Raw genomic sequence first — 14,324 nt, 5'->3', positions numbered from 1 at the left:
GCCTAGATATACCCCTGAGAAATTATGTCATTTAACAGACCTGGTATAAAAGAGGTGTATTAGAGAAGAAGAGAGGAGTGAGGGCCTGGGAAAGAGATAGAGGTCAACAAATGGACACCTAGACAGACAGACAGACAGACAGGAGAAGAGCCATGAGGGCAGACAGAAGGGGGGGGGCTGGGAACAGAGAGGGGAGAGGGGGTGAGAATGAGAGAGGGAGAGAGGAGAGCTGCTCAGTGCTAGGATGGGCAGGTCTTTTTATATGCAGCACACACCTGTGACACTGGGCAGCAGGCCACTTCCTAAGGGCAGGCCAGGAGCTTGTATACTAATGTCCATGGCTGGGAGGAGATACTTTAATTTCATCCTGTATAGAAAGATGTAGCCAACCCTGATTTAGGCCATTGCTTTGGTGTTATTTGGGGTAAAGAAGTTTGAAGTAACTATATAAAGACTTGACATATCCAGTGTTCCCAGTTTATATGCATTTTACATATTGGGGGTTTCTTTTGTTTTTTGGTTAAATACACATGATAATGACAGTCATTCATTATTTCTCAATAGGCCATTCTCTAAATTAATTTTCTATGGAGAGCAATTTGTCAAGATTAGGAGAAACTAATTAAAAGGGAAAACCCATTCTCATTTCAACATTCCTTGTCACATGAGTGATATTGAATTTTTTACCTTAGTAGAAATTGGTATGACCTTTGGGAATGAAGTAATTCCACATACAGGGCACTTTCAACAATAATATATATTTAAGGTTTACATTGTAGCACTAGGTAGAACATCAAAATGTCTGATATATGGGAAATCTCTGCAACAATTTTGAACCATTTGAAATTCATAGGTATGGAGTGAGGCCTATCTGTAATCTCAGTACACAGGAATTAGAGGCAGATGTAAGCAAGGGTACAGTGAAGCTAGACCACTCTGTGGGTAGAAAGAAAAGTTTATTGGGGATCAGACTGCCAAGGCTATGCGGGATGGGGCAGAGAGAACAAAAGGGTAGAAGGGCAAGCCAACTTGAAGTGATAGTGGGGTGGGGTCTCTGACTGATGGAGCATCTAAATTAAACTAGAGGCCCTTGCCCTAGGTATTGACCTCTGTGGGGAGATTAAAGGCAGTTCCTGGTAAACAGAAACCAGCCTTTAGACGTGTTAATCCAGTAAGAATTCTCTGTGTGTCAGGCCAAAGTCCTTCTGTTTAGGACAAGGTCAGTGCTGCCATGAGGTGGGGCGGGAGCCAAGGGCCTTGGACCTAATACCAGAAAAATCACATTTTAAGGACAACCTGGGTTATGTAACTTTAAAAAAAACACTAAGAAATAAAAGATTAGTTGGGATATGGGGACACTACCATAACCTTTTGGAGAGAATTTGTTTTAAGAGCGTTAAACCAAAAAGCCTTGCTTTTTGCTCCAATATACCTACATGGATTGTGGAAAAGTAATAAATACAGACTCTGTGTATCTGTTATGATGCACAGACTCATGTAGGCTGACCTCAAGCTACTTATACAGCCAAGAATAAACTTGATCTCCTGATCCTGCCTCCTTCTCCCAAATGCCAAGATGATAGGCCTGTGCCATAGCACCCAGCTACAGGTACATTTTGTACGCAGAAGATAATTCACATGCTTACTTATTGGTAATGGTTATATAGATTGTAATGTATTGATAAAATACACAGCATTTTAAATTATTTGCAAATGTCTATAAAACGTGGACATAAATCTCATTCATGATATGATCTGACATTAGGTCATAGTCAGTAAGGATCAACTCAACTTTGTGGGTTGCTGGACCCATTCATTGTCAGTTTTACAAAAAACAAACAAACAAACAAACAAACAAAACCCAAAAACCAAAAAACCCCCTTGTGTATTACTTTCCTGTGGCTATGATAAAGTACCAGGACCAAAAGCAATTTAAAGGAGACTAGAGTTTATTTTTACTTACAGATGACATAGTGACAGAGTCCATCATGGCATGGGATCAGGAGCCTGAGGCTTGCCTAGCAATAGAGGAGCATAGAGAGCTCATTTTGTCTGCACACAGGAAGTGGAGAGAAGGAAAAGGAAGCGAGGCCAGGTTATAAAACCTCAAAGCCCACCTGCAATGGCACACATACTCTAGCAAGGCCTGCTTCCTGAAGCTTCCGTAGCCTTCTCAAATTGCCGCTGAGTAAGGGACAAGTGTTCAGTACGTGCGCTTATGGGAAGTTTTTCATTCAAACCATCATGCGCCCCATTCAGCTCCAGCACTAAATCACAGCTCCTTTCTGTCCTCTCCTGCTCCTCTCTGTCCTTTCCTGGGTCAACATTCCTTTTCACCTGCTGTGGATGTACTGGCTTCTTCTGTCACCTACTACTGCACAGCCCACTGCACATGAAATGTATGCCATGTCCTCTGCCACGGCTGGAATCCCTTGGCACATTCCTCGGGCACTGAGAGTAAGGTACAAGTTTCTTGCTGCAGCCTACAATATAAAGGCCCTTTCCCTCCTCCCTAAGGGCCTCCTTGACTCAGGTCTCTGTCCTTCCTCCTGCATGCCTGTCTCTTTGCTACCTGGAATACTTTCCTCCACACTCTGCAGGGTGACTACCCTCTCTTCTTTCTTTAGTTGCTTTCTTTTCACAGTGGCCTCTATCCAGAGCCCTCCTCTGCCTGGGACATTGGGCTGCTTCCTGCTTAGGGACAGCGTATGCTTAGGATTCACAGCACATTTATCTGTGGGCACTTAATCAATTCCTGTTGAATGGGCTGATGCGTTTGCTCATGTGGCTAGGAGTGTTATGAGAGTATTGGTTGTAATCCAAGGATACAGTGTGTCCCTACAACTCTCCATACACAGGACAAAAATCAATAAAATTAATGAAAGTATACAAGTGAGATTGCAAGTAGTTTTACCTTGTTGTACATCTTTATATTTTTAAATATTTCTTTTGGGGGGCTGGATAGAGGAACATTGGCTGTTCTTCCAGAAGACCCAGATTTGATTTCATGTACCTATGAAGAAGCTCACAAACATTGGTAATTCCAGTTCCAGAGGATCCAACACCATTTTTTTTTTTGGCTTCCATGGATATGTGATACACACACATACAGACAGACAAAACGACCACACACATAGTATGTATTATTTTTGGGTGGCGGGATCTCGCTATGCAGTTCAGGCTGGTTTTGAACTCTTCATATTTATGCTTCAGCCTTTTAAGCACTGAGACTACAAGTGTGTGCCCCTGTGCCTGGTTTGTCTCAAAGCTGATAATTATTTTATATAACTTTGTTATGGTTGTAAAATATGCATAAATCTCATTTTAACCATCTTTTTTTTTTTTTGTTTGTTTGTTTTTTTTTTTTCGAGACAGGGTTTCTCTGTATAGCCCTGGCTGTCCTGGAACTCATTCTGTAGACCAGGCTGGCCTCGAACTCAGAAATCCGCCTGCCTCTGCCTCCCAAGTGCTGGGATTAAAGGCGTGCGCCACCACCGCCCGGCCCATTTTAACCATCTTTAAGGAGAATTCTTTCACATTACAGTACAGCCGCCACCATCCTCCTTTCCAGAACTTGTTGAACATCCTCAGCTGAGACTTTTTATTGTACACTAACTTCCTGATAATTATATTTCTTTTAAAGGAAAGAGAAATGTTGGGGGGAAATATTGTTAAAAAGAAACATGAATAATACTATGTTGATACTCTCTGACACAGATGACATAGCTGCAGGCCATAGTGGCTTGCTCTGCAGTTGATAATATTCCTGTCCTCCTTCCAAACTATATTTTATTAGAGGAATTTACAGTTGCTTAGAACTTACAAGGAAAATACAGAGAGTTCTGGTTTACCCAAGAAAAATGTCTTTTTCTTTAACTGAACTAAGGTATTTTTTACATTGGAATTAGCATTCAAGGTAATGGGTTTCAGTGTGGTATTGATGTAGATAGCAAGTGATTCTCTTGCCCAGACAGGGCCAGAAGGAGACAGAAAGTCCTGTTTCATACTTAAAGGCCAGCCCCAACGGAAGGAAACATACTATACCTAAAGACTTGAGAAGAAAAAGGGAAGAGTACCTATCCCATCCATGAGATATATCTTTACATACATACATGCTTGCTGAAGAAATCAGTTTCTTGATCTTTTATGCATATTTTCCTTTCTTTCTTTTTGCTTTTTTTTTTTAAAAGCCATTCCAATAATGCTTACAGTAACATGGCTTGTGTTGAAAAATAGCTTGATTTTCATATGGAGAAAAATGAATTTTCATGTATTGAAAATGGTATCTTCTACAACATTAAAATGATATGTCAATAATCATTACATTTCAGAACACTCAATGGAAAAGTACAAAGATATATTTGGAAATGTAAAAGATGGAATTCCTATATATTGATAAATATAAACTAATAGCAATCCAAGTCCTCTTTTAAAATTTAAGATTCCTTGCATTAATCTCTGAGTGCGTGTGCATGCGCACACACACACACACACACACACACACGTTTCAACAGGGTTCTACTCTGTAGCCCTTGCTGTCCTGAAACTCACTCTGTACACCAGGCTGGCCTCAGACTTACAGAGATCTGCCTGCTTCCCCCTCGCAAGTGCTGAGACTGAAGGTAGGCTTCACTACACGGGCTTGTCTCTTACTTCTTTGAGACAGGGTCTTTCTCCAAACCAATATGGCTAGGCTGGCTTTCCAGTAAGCTCCAGGGATCCACTTATCTCTGTCTCCCCAGCAGTTTGGTTAGATGTACCTACTGCCATATCTAGCCTTTTATACTGGGGATCTGGACCTAAGTTATCTTTGTAGATTAAGCATTTATTGACTCACCGAGAAATCTCTCCAGCCCTAGTTCTGAACTGGTTTTCTTAGGCAGAGCTCTATGTACTTTTGACCTGTGTTCTTCCATTTACAATACAAATCTCGAATTTGAACAAAAGTAAAGATGCCGTGACATACTTACAGTTTATTATTTATCCTCCTTACAATTTATTATTTCAGTGGCTCAGTGCCCTTGACAATTAGGAGAAGATTTACTGACATGTCCTCTGAATAATTGCCAATTAATTTGAGATTAGATGCTCAAAGTACAGTATTCTTAATGGAATGTGAAGGTGGAGGCTTTTCTCATCCAAATGTCAGGGAATGCAGAGTAAATGTTAACTGGTGGCATAGTTAACCCTGCCCTTTTGCACATTCACAGAAGAGAGGAATTTCAATCTTATGATCATAAACCACAGCCAGCTTGCTTAGTTGGAGCCTCAGATCAATTATAAGCTAGCAGAATCTTTAGAATGCCAACCCATCTGTAAACGTCTGGTTTATCTTGACAGTGACTATAGATATATGCATCTGGGTTACATATAGGGAAAGAACTAATGCATCCCAAATGTTCTCTAGAATTTGCTTTAGACCACAATAGAATATTTCGATATCACATGTCTCTATCTCTGTCTTTGTGTGGTTTACTTCTATCCTGTGGGTTCATAAACACCTTTACCCGCTGAGCTACCTCACTTGCTCCAACTGTCTTTTCGTGTCAGTAGTTTGACATGACTTTTCATAACAAGCACCACCTAGACTGGAGGTGATTGTAGAGCATTTTTCTTTCCATATCATTCAAGAATGCCTTGCATTCTTGGATAGAATTTAGCAACTGTGACTTTCATATACCTACCAGTGATTTACCAGTCAGCATTCTTTTCCTGAACTTGTGCCCTACTATCCCTAAGTACACACTATTTCAGCACGAATAGACTTTCATTTCTAGAAGCATTGGAAATATTCCTTAACCCAACTTTCTCAGCTTATGTGTTGTCTCCTCTTATTTCTTATTCATTTGAATAACTTTTATATTAATGTGACTTTTTTTAATTTTTGAAAAACAATAATAGTTCACATTTGGCCCAGTTTTGATTCTTTTTTCCTCACCTCAATAACTGTCTACTTAACACTGTAATGATTACGATTTTGCCTTTCCTTAAGTGCTTCCACTCTGCCCTGCACTGTGCTAACATGTCATCCCCTCTGACGCTTACAGCAGCCATGTGATGCAGCTACTATGATATCATTGTTCTATTTTTATGAGTGAGAGGAGAGAGGCTCTCAGGCCATGAACAATGAAGCTGGATCCATACCTGGGCTCGTGTTTCCTCACTGCTGAGATTTGCCCTATTCCTTTGTTAGGCTCCCTAATGAAATTGAGAGAACAAAGCCTCTAGCACATTGCCTAGTATATTATAACCATTTGACCAGACATAACATATAACTTTGTGTACTGTGTGGTTCTATGCATGCTGATACATGGGACCTATGTTACAACATCACAGTCAATAAACTCTGAATTGACATCTTCCTCAAATAGTTCATTGTTCTCTCTGTTTCTTACAAAGTTATTTGAAAGTAATTATCATTGTTGTCGACTCAGAGACTGTAGTGTAATCTTTCTTAATACCTTTCATGAAGTTTCCTTATATTAACTGAAGCATAAGGTAACGCAAATGTACTTCATTGGCTGTTCACCCTCATGTTGTTCTACTTAGTCTCTGTTTCCCTCTATTCCGGGGGGAACATTTTATAACTTTGTGGATGAAGTTTTGTTCTTATTTATGTCTGGCCTCTGGGTTCAATGTTTAATGCTTTTAAGAATTACCAATATTACTGCGTGTGTTGGTAGTTTCTTCTTTTTAAGTCCTTTGTAGCACTTCATTGACCATTGTTGTTTCACTGCCTGTGGATAAACATTTAGATAGTTTATACTTCGGGGCTGTTGTCATTAAGGTTGCTGGCATGCTTCATCCGTATTTTCTTTTTGTGGACTTATTTTCATATTCTTCATTGCCAGTGAAAGTCTTGGGTTATTTACTTTGTGCAAACTTGAGTTAATGAGGTATTGTGTTCCCATGATGCTGAGCCTCTTTATAGACTCATTAGCTGTATATAAAATCTTCTTTTGTAACTTTGCTAAAAGGAGATGTCTTCACTCTTTACATTTTGCTCTTCTGATAGATATGTAGTAGGATCTCCTTGTGATTTGAATTTGTATGTTTTTATTGTCTAGGTCAACATCTTTCGTGTGTGTGTGTGTGTGTGTGTGTGTGTGTGTGTGTGTGTGTGTGTGTATTGTTGTTGTTATAGGTTTCTGAACTGTTGAAACATACTATCTGTTTTGGGTCTAAGGAGGAGGTAAAATAGTGCTTCAGTAACAAATAGCTGATAAGTGAATGACTGCTGTTAAGTTTGATTATTAATGTATATATCTTCATTTAGACCATGTGAACCTTGGTTATAATACAACTGAAATAAAATAGTTCAAATGTGGTTTTAGTAGTTTGTGCCAGAATGCACAGTTGTGACAAGCAAGACCAGTAGCTTCATGCTGTAGTAGGGAATACCATCCTGTCAGGGTCGCTGTCTTAGTGTGAATTGTTCTTCTGAACTTGGAACAGTTGCTGTCCGCTTCAAGGAGTTATGTGCCTCACGTGATGACCATGTTCTCCTATGGCTGGAATGCTTTTGCTTGATTCTCATTTAGTCTAAAAACTGGAAGGACAATGTTTTTGTTTTTGTTTTTTAAAGGAAAAAAAAACCAAAAAGACAAAAAAAAAAAAAAAGGTTTCTCTATGTCTTGACTCTCCTGAAACTTGCTCTATAAACCAGGCTGGCCTCAGACTCAATGATCTGCCTGCTTCAGCCTCCTAAAGTGCTAGGATTAAAGGCATGCACTACCACTGCTCAACTGGAAAAACAGTCCTAGTCTTGTTATTTTTCAACTGTTTCTCTGACATTTTTATCCATTATGAGTGAACTAGGTTGATCTGTAAGAGTTTTCTTGATCCTATAGACTATAATTTATGATTACAATCTCATAAAATTCTTTGTTTCTATGACACATTTTTGTAAATTTTGGTGTGTCTGAAGAGACTAAAGTGTACTCATCTATTTAAAATAAACGGTTAAAAAAAAAGAGTCCTTCTATTAATATGTGTTCTCTGGCTGGAGAGCTGACTCAGTGGTTAAGAGTACTATCTGCAGCCCGGCGGTGGTGGCGCACGCCTTTAATCCCAGCACTTGGGAGGCAGAGACAGGCGGATTTCTGAGTTCGAGGCCAGCCTGGTCTACAGAGTGAGTTCCGGAACAACCAGGACTACACAGAGAAACCCTGTGTCAAAAACAAAACAAAAGCAAACAAACAAACACACACACACAAAAAAAACAAAAACAAAAAACAACAACAAAAAACCCAAGAGTACTATCTGCTCTTCCAGAGGTCCTCAGTTCAGTTCCCAGCAACCACATGATGGTTCACAACCATCTATAATGGGAGCTGATGCCCTCTTCTGGTGTGTCTCGAGAGCGACAGTGTACGCATATAAATCTATCTATCTATCTGTCTATCTATCTATCTATCTATCTATCTATCTATCTATCATCTTTCTTTTTAAAAGCATATGTTTTTTTTTATTTTGTAGTTTATATATTTTTGGCATTTTCATTTGATTTTGGGGATTGAACTTAGTCTAAAACTGGCTAAGCTGCATCTCAGCCCATTTTCTATTTAGAATTCTTTTGTGCACAAAAACAATCATGAAGACAGACAAGCTTCACCCATGATCGCTCTCATACATAGAATATACAGTGTTGATTTCATCCTAATTGACAGTAGAATTTGCTTTAGTAAATTACCCTGGAGTTCTGAACAGGCTTGCAAGTATAACCTGTGAAGAATGCTTTACAGTTCGACATTTATTGCCGGATTGTCCTCAGCGGTTTCAGCCATTTGTTCTCCCTCTGTATCTGTGAGTGTCACTGGCACTTACTTAAATGCAGAGCCTAAAAGAAATTGTTATTTAGCCTTCTAGTATTGTGTGTGATAAGGGCCACACCTTACTTCTGTGTCTATGCTGTTTTCTCTTTATTGCATTCTTCTTGCTTTTCCCCTGCAGTGGGAAACTGAAACATCCTTGCTGTGGCTGAGGGTCTGTGGGGTGGATTCTCTGGGTGTTGCTTTCTCACACATAGCTTTGACCGCTCACCGCTCAGGGAAGCCTAGCTCTTATGAATGTTCTCTGTTTTATGTATTTCTTACAGGGGGAAGGCTCAACAAGGACCTGCGACATTTCCTCAACCAACGGTTCCAGAAAGGGTCTCCGGATCATGAGCTCCAGCAGACCATAAGGGACAACCTCTACCGCCATGCTGTGCCTTGTAAGTAGCCAGCCTTACTTAGCATCTCACTGCTGGTGTGTATGAATATGTATGTGTATCTATGTGCGTCTGTAAATAGAAGAAAAAAGCTCTGCTGAAGGTTCTGGCACACTTAGCAGTGGCAGCACAATGGTATGGCATGGCATGGCAGTGTGACTAGATTTCTATTTGGCTCTGCTACTTTCTAGTTTTAAATGCTGGACAAATTATCTACCTTTTGTGAGGCTCACCATCTGATCTGTGGAAAGACCAAGTCAGCCATGCTTAGTTTCATGGAACTGTTGTAGAGTATAAATGTGCTGAAGTACTTGGCATGGTGAAGCCTCTAGAGATGAGGCCATTGTTGTCTTCAATGGAGTGGGCCAGGCAGAGACCCTGATGCTGACTTGTGTGGAGGCAGGCCACTGTGCCTTTAATGACCCTCAGTGGAGAGACTACTGCATTCTATTCTCTTTTTCTCAAGATTGAATTAGAAATTCCTGAATCTGGATTGTGTGAAGAAAAGACTTTGAATACAATCAAATTTGAGTAAGCAAGATAGAGAACATCAGGCCTCTAAAAGGAAACCTTTGGGGTAAGGGCAAGGGGACAATGTGTTGGTCTGCGAGTGGATAAATTGACAGCTGCCTTGTAGTGGGGCATGGCTATACTGTGTCCATGAGCAGGCTGCTCTCGCCTCTGCCTCTCTGGAAGACATCACATTCATATTATCTCATTCAAACCTCAAGAACAGATTGTTCTGGTTTTATTCCTGGGAATTTTACTTTCTGCTCTCTGTCATTCGATATGGTCACGTTTGAAAGAGCTTTAGAGGTACCATTTTTAAGACACTGCCTCCTAGAGGAAGAATACTTTAATGTCCACAAAGTCCCCTCCTTACTGTGATCTGTTATCTGTAATTGATTTTCTTTCAAATATAATCTTTTGTAAGCAATGCTCTTGACTACCAATGATTCCCGATACTACTGTAAAGTCACAAGTGGAATTAACCAAAGGCATTTGATAGAGTTGAGAACCTTAGTTTCTAGAATGATCCACTGTCTCCACAGGCTCTGTGGAGAAGAGGAGTACTGAAAACAACTTGATACAAAACTTCGCAGTTTCCTCTTCAGCCAGTAGCTGCTCCATCTGGCAGAGAAGAGGGGACCTGTCACTGTGGCTTAGTGGCTCTCACTCATTTTAGCTTATCAATAATGAATAATTGAAAACTCTAATCACAATAATATCCTTGAATAATTGCATATATATTTGTAGATTAACTGTGATTCCTAATTCTAATCTTGTGGATGGGATAAGAAGTTTTCATCCCATTTTTATTAATCTATTACCACATTTTTTTTGTTACATTGTAACTTCAGGTGAGAGGACAGAGGCTCTTTGGTTCAGTTTGGTCCATCCGTGTCACACCGGCCCAAGTTATACATACTTATCTATGAAAGTAGCGGAGGAAACAGAGTCATGGGGAGAGTAACTCATTTAGAGTTTTTACTCTTGAACCACCCAGGGCCATTTCTTAGCTGTCCTATGACGGCCTGTAAGTTAGGGTTGCAGGGTGAATACAATTTTGCAGAACTCAGTAATTGCAGACTCATGGTTGTTCTCCATGTAATTTTTCCCCGACTTAGATTCCAATTTAAGAAATAGGGATAAAGCAAATGAGCACACCATTGCTTGACGCATCTGTGGTGTTACCATGGTTACATTTTTGGCAAGCTTTCCCTTTTATTTTTCCCCCCACTGATCTTTTGGACCTCACTGTGAGCTAAATGGCTTGATTTTAAGTTTGCCATTATTTAGGAAGTAGGTCCAAAATGACCATAGTCTTTTAAAAACAGTGGGAAAATCATGTTTGTCTTTGCTTGAAAAAACACTTGGTATTGATGTTCCATTTTTATGAAGCTAGGAAATCAGGAATTTGGAAAGTTTAAGTAATGTTTGAACCTAAAAAGAGGGTACGTCACAATTCACTGTATATATCCAATTAAAACGTGTCAGAAAATGAGGTCTATTTCTGTGGCTAGTGGTGTGTGTGTGTGTGTGTGTGTGTGTGTGTGTGTGTGTGTGTATGTGTGTGTGTTCGCATGCATACGTGTGCATGTATACCTACATGCACATGTGTGTAAGAGGAGGCCAGAGGTTCCATCTTTGTCATTCCTCAGGTAATAAAAGTGTAAGCTACCCTGGGACTTGGGCTTACTATTTAGGCTAGGCTGGCTGCTCATAGAGCCTCAGGGATCCACAGGTCTCCACCTCCTCGGCACTGAGGTTACATGTATGTGTCAACACATCTGCCTGTCCTTGGGGTGCTGGAGGTGGGATTCTGGTCCTCATGCTTAACTAGCAAGCACTTTGCCTACTGAATGTCCTCTCCTGCTCATGCTGTGGTTTTTAACATGAGTCGGCTAGGTTGATGTAAGATCTGTGATAGGTTTGAAATTCTTTGTCCACATGTGTGTTTATTTTGACACTTTGCCCCTGTGCCAGGCAAAGCAGAGGCCTTTGGCAATGCCTTGTATGAATGACTAAGGAAGCCCTGGATTGGGAGAATCAATTCTCCTTGAGTTGTAATAGGAAAAAAATGTCCTGTGATCCATTGCCTTCCAGAACATCCATTGGCTGATACCATTGACCTCAGCATGTGGAAGGGTGACCCCATGAGCAGGTGTTTGTCAATGGGGGATGAATTTCTGTTCTCCACATTGTAGATCGGTATTGGTCATTAGAAGTGAAGAAATGAAGCTCCTCTAGTCCCAAGTCATCTTGACACCTTCAGCTTGTGTGTTTCAGTGGCTGTCACAGCTCAGAACTCAGTCCTATGCATACCAGCAACACGAGTGATAGTAGTCTGTTATGCCAGTAATCAGAGGAACAACTGAAGTTAACTTCTGCTCAGTCACACTTGTAAATACCATGCTCCCGTCCCACCCACTTCTGTGGTGATTATTTTTAATCTTCAGCAGCTCTGTTGAGGTCTAGCTCATACCATCCACGTCACCATTTAATGCCTGTGTCCCGTCCTATTTGAGTTGTAGCTATTATTGTCCTTTTATTTTTCTCTTTATTTGAGAACTGCAGTAGAAGGAAAAGGTCATCATGGTAGGAACTTCATTATACTTACCATGAGAATCACTCCCACTCCCTAGGACAAAAATGAATACAGACGAGAGAGCTAGATGCAGAAGGGGTTAGAAGTTCCGGTGTGAAGTGTGTGGAGGGTCGTGCTGCCAGCCCTGAAGCCTCATGCAGGTCACAGAACCCCTCTGATGCTCTTTAAATGGAGGTAGTGGTCTGAGTATCTCTGGAGGAGGGGAGGCCTATGAAGCCTAACCTCATAGGCATAACCAACTTTCTGATTTTGCAACACTATACCTCACATTTGAGAACTGTGTCATCTAGTTGTGTGTGCGCACATACACACACACACACACACACACACACACACACACACGATATGTCGTCATGCCCTAAGTTTACCATTTTGTCTTGTGCTCATTTGTAGCTGTCCTGAGGCACATGCAGCCTGCTTCTCAGGCCCTGCCTAATGCTTTAGCCACACAGAGTACCTCCTGACTCCAGCAGACATCAGCCTTCTATGTGTATACATTGCTTTTCCTGACCAGTTCTTTACTTTCACTCTTCTCCCGTGAAGTCCTGCCTCATCTTGTCCTCACTGGGACAGGTGTCCTCCTCATCCTGAGCCTGCTATGATTCCTACTCTGTGTCCTTTTCGAATCTACTTTTGCTGAGCCGAGTAGTATGTCTCCCTTAGCAACCCTGCATGCACCCTTAGCTTGGTGCCTGAATAGTAAGATAACTATTTGTTGAATGAATGAACAAAGGGAGAAATACAGAGGAACCTTCATTATTACCTTTGCTTTTCGTTCTTGGTCAGGTAGCGCTTACGAGCTGCTTTTCATAGGCTTCCAGGCTGCTCAGAGGTTTGCTCCCCTCAGAGACGGCTGGTAAGGACTTCGTTGGTGACTTGGCAGGCAATCCAAGCCCAGAGTAAAAATCCTGAGCGAGGAGCTGCGTAGCCCTTTGCAGCATCTCTTAATTACAGTCTCTATTGCTATACCTCCCTCAATGATAGCCTTCCTGTTTTATGACTTCTTGTCTTTGATGATGTGACAGCATCTAAGATTGTTGCTTTGGAGTGGCCACGTTCCTTGTGAGGATAAATGCCTTACCTGACAGGGCTTGTCATTTGCCGTGCTGCCACTGTCAAAGTGAGATGCGAGATGCAGCTCATGGCTCATTCAGCAATGTGGCTTCTCTGGAATGCTAAGCGCACCCCCCCACCACCACCTCCCGTGTCTTGCAGCTCTGCTCTAAGGAGCTCATTCTCCCACACAGGCAAAGAAATGTCTCCTGAAAGAGAGAAGGAGACGTGGAGCTTGTTATAGCTTAGTCTTTTGTTGGTCAAGGTTCTCCTTGATTCTGAGACCATTGTAACCTGCCTAAGAGGTATTGATCATTAACTTAAAGGAATTTACAAAGAGATTACTTGTGTTCGATCTTCAAGACATTTCAAATTTGACCTGATAAACAGGTGACCCGCTCTTTATTTGCAGAGGTGCCATATTCAGATAGATGGTTTACCATTTGCCCACACTGACTATCTGAACCTATTAGTCTTCTCTTAAGTACCATTGTTCCCACCATGGCTTATCTGAAATCAGCCCATGCTGCCATGGTCTGTAATAGGTAGAGCTAATGATACAGTAGATCAGGAGCACGGAAGCTGGTGCTGAATGTAGCTTGTCTTTGGGATGTGTGTCTGTGCTCAGGTTGTGTTTGATGTTAATGAAGTGGTTCCAATTGGAGTGTGTAGAGAGCTCTGTAAGACTGTCAGGACTGTTACCCTCTAATCAAAGTGCTGCCTACAATTAAAAGGGTTCTTTAGCTCTTTGCAGAGCCTACCCTGACTTACAACATTGATAGTCACCTAATTTTGTGACTCCTACTGTGTCTCAAATACTCTCCTGTGATTTGTATAGATGATCTGACCTGTCATCTCTACCTCCAGTCTATCGTGGGCCTGAAGTACAGACAGACAGACAGACAGATATATTCATTCTCTCTCTCTCTCTCTCTCTCTCTCTCTCTCTCT

The 14,324-nt window shown here is 41.2% G+C and overlaps 1 protein-coding gene across 7 annotated transcripts in view; it reads left to right on the top strand.

The window, feature by feature from the left end:
- Magi1 (membrane associated guanylate kinase, WW and PDZ domain containing 1) overlaps window positions 1-14,324 on the top strand; it is a 609,927-nt gene that overhangs the window by 336,579 nt on the left and 259,024 nt on the right. For all 7 annotated transcript variants that reach the window (XM_028772989.1, XM_028772987.1, XM_028772992.1 and 4 more), the window contains exon 2: window positions 9,098-9,214. In XM_028772989.1, coding sequence (XP_028628822.1) covers window positions 9,098-9,214 — 117 coding nt within the window. The remainder of the gene's footprint in view (window positions 1-9,097; window positions 9,215-14,324) is intronic.

The sequence above is a fragment of the Grammomys surdaster genome, unplaced genomic scaffold, assembly GCF_004785775.1.
Source record: "Grammomys surdaster isolate TR1022 unplaced genomic scaffold, NIH_TR_1.0 220, whole genome shotgun sequence".
NCBI classification, from domain to species: Eukaryota; Metazoa; Chordata; class Mammalia; order Rodentia; family Muridae; genus Grammomys; species Grammomys surdaster.
Note: the sequence above shows the minus strand (reverse complement) of the source record. Positions and strands in the feature narration are given on the sequence as shown.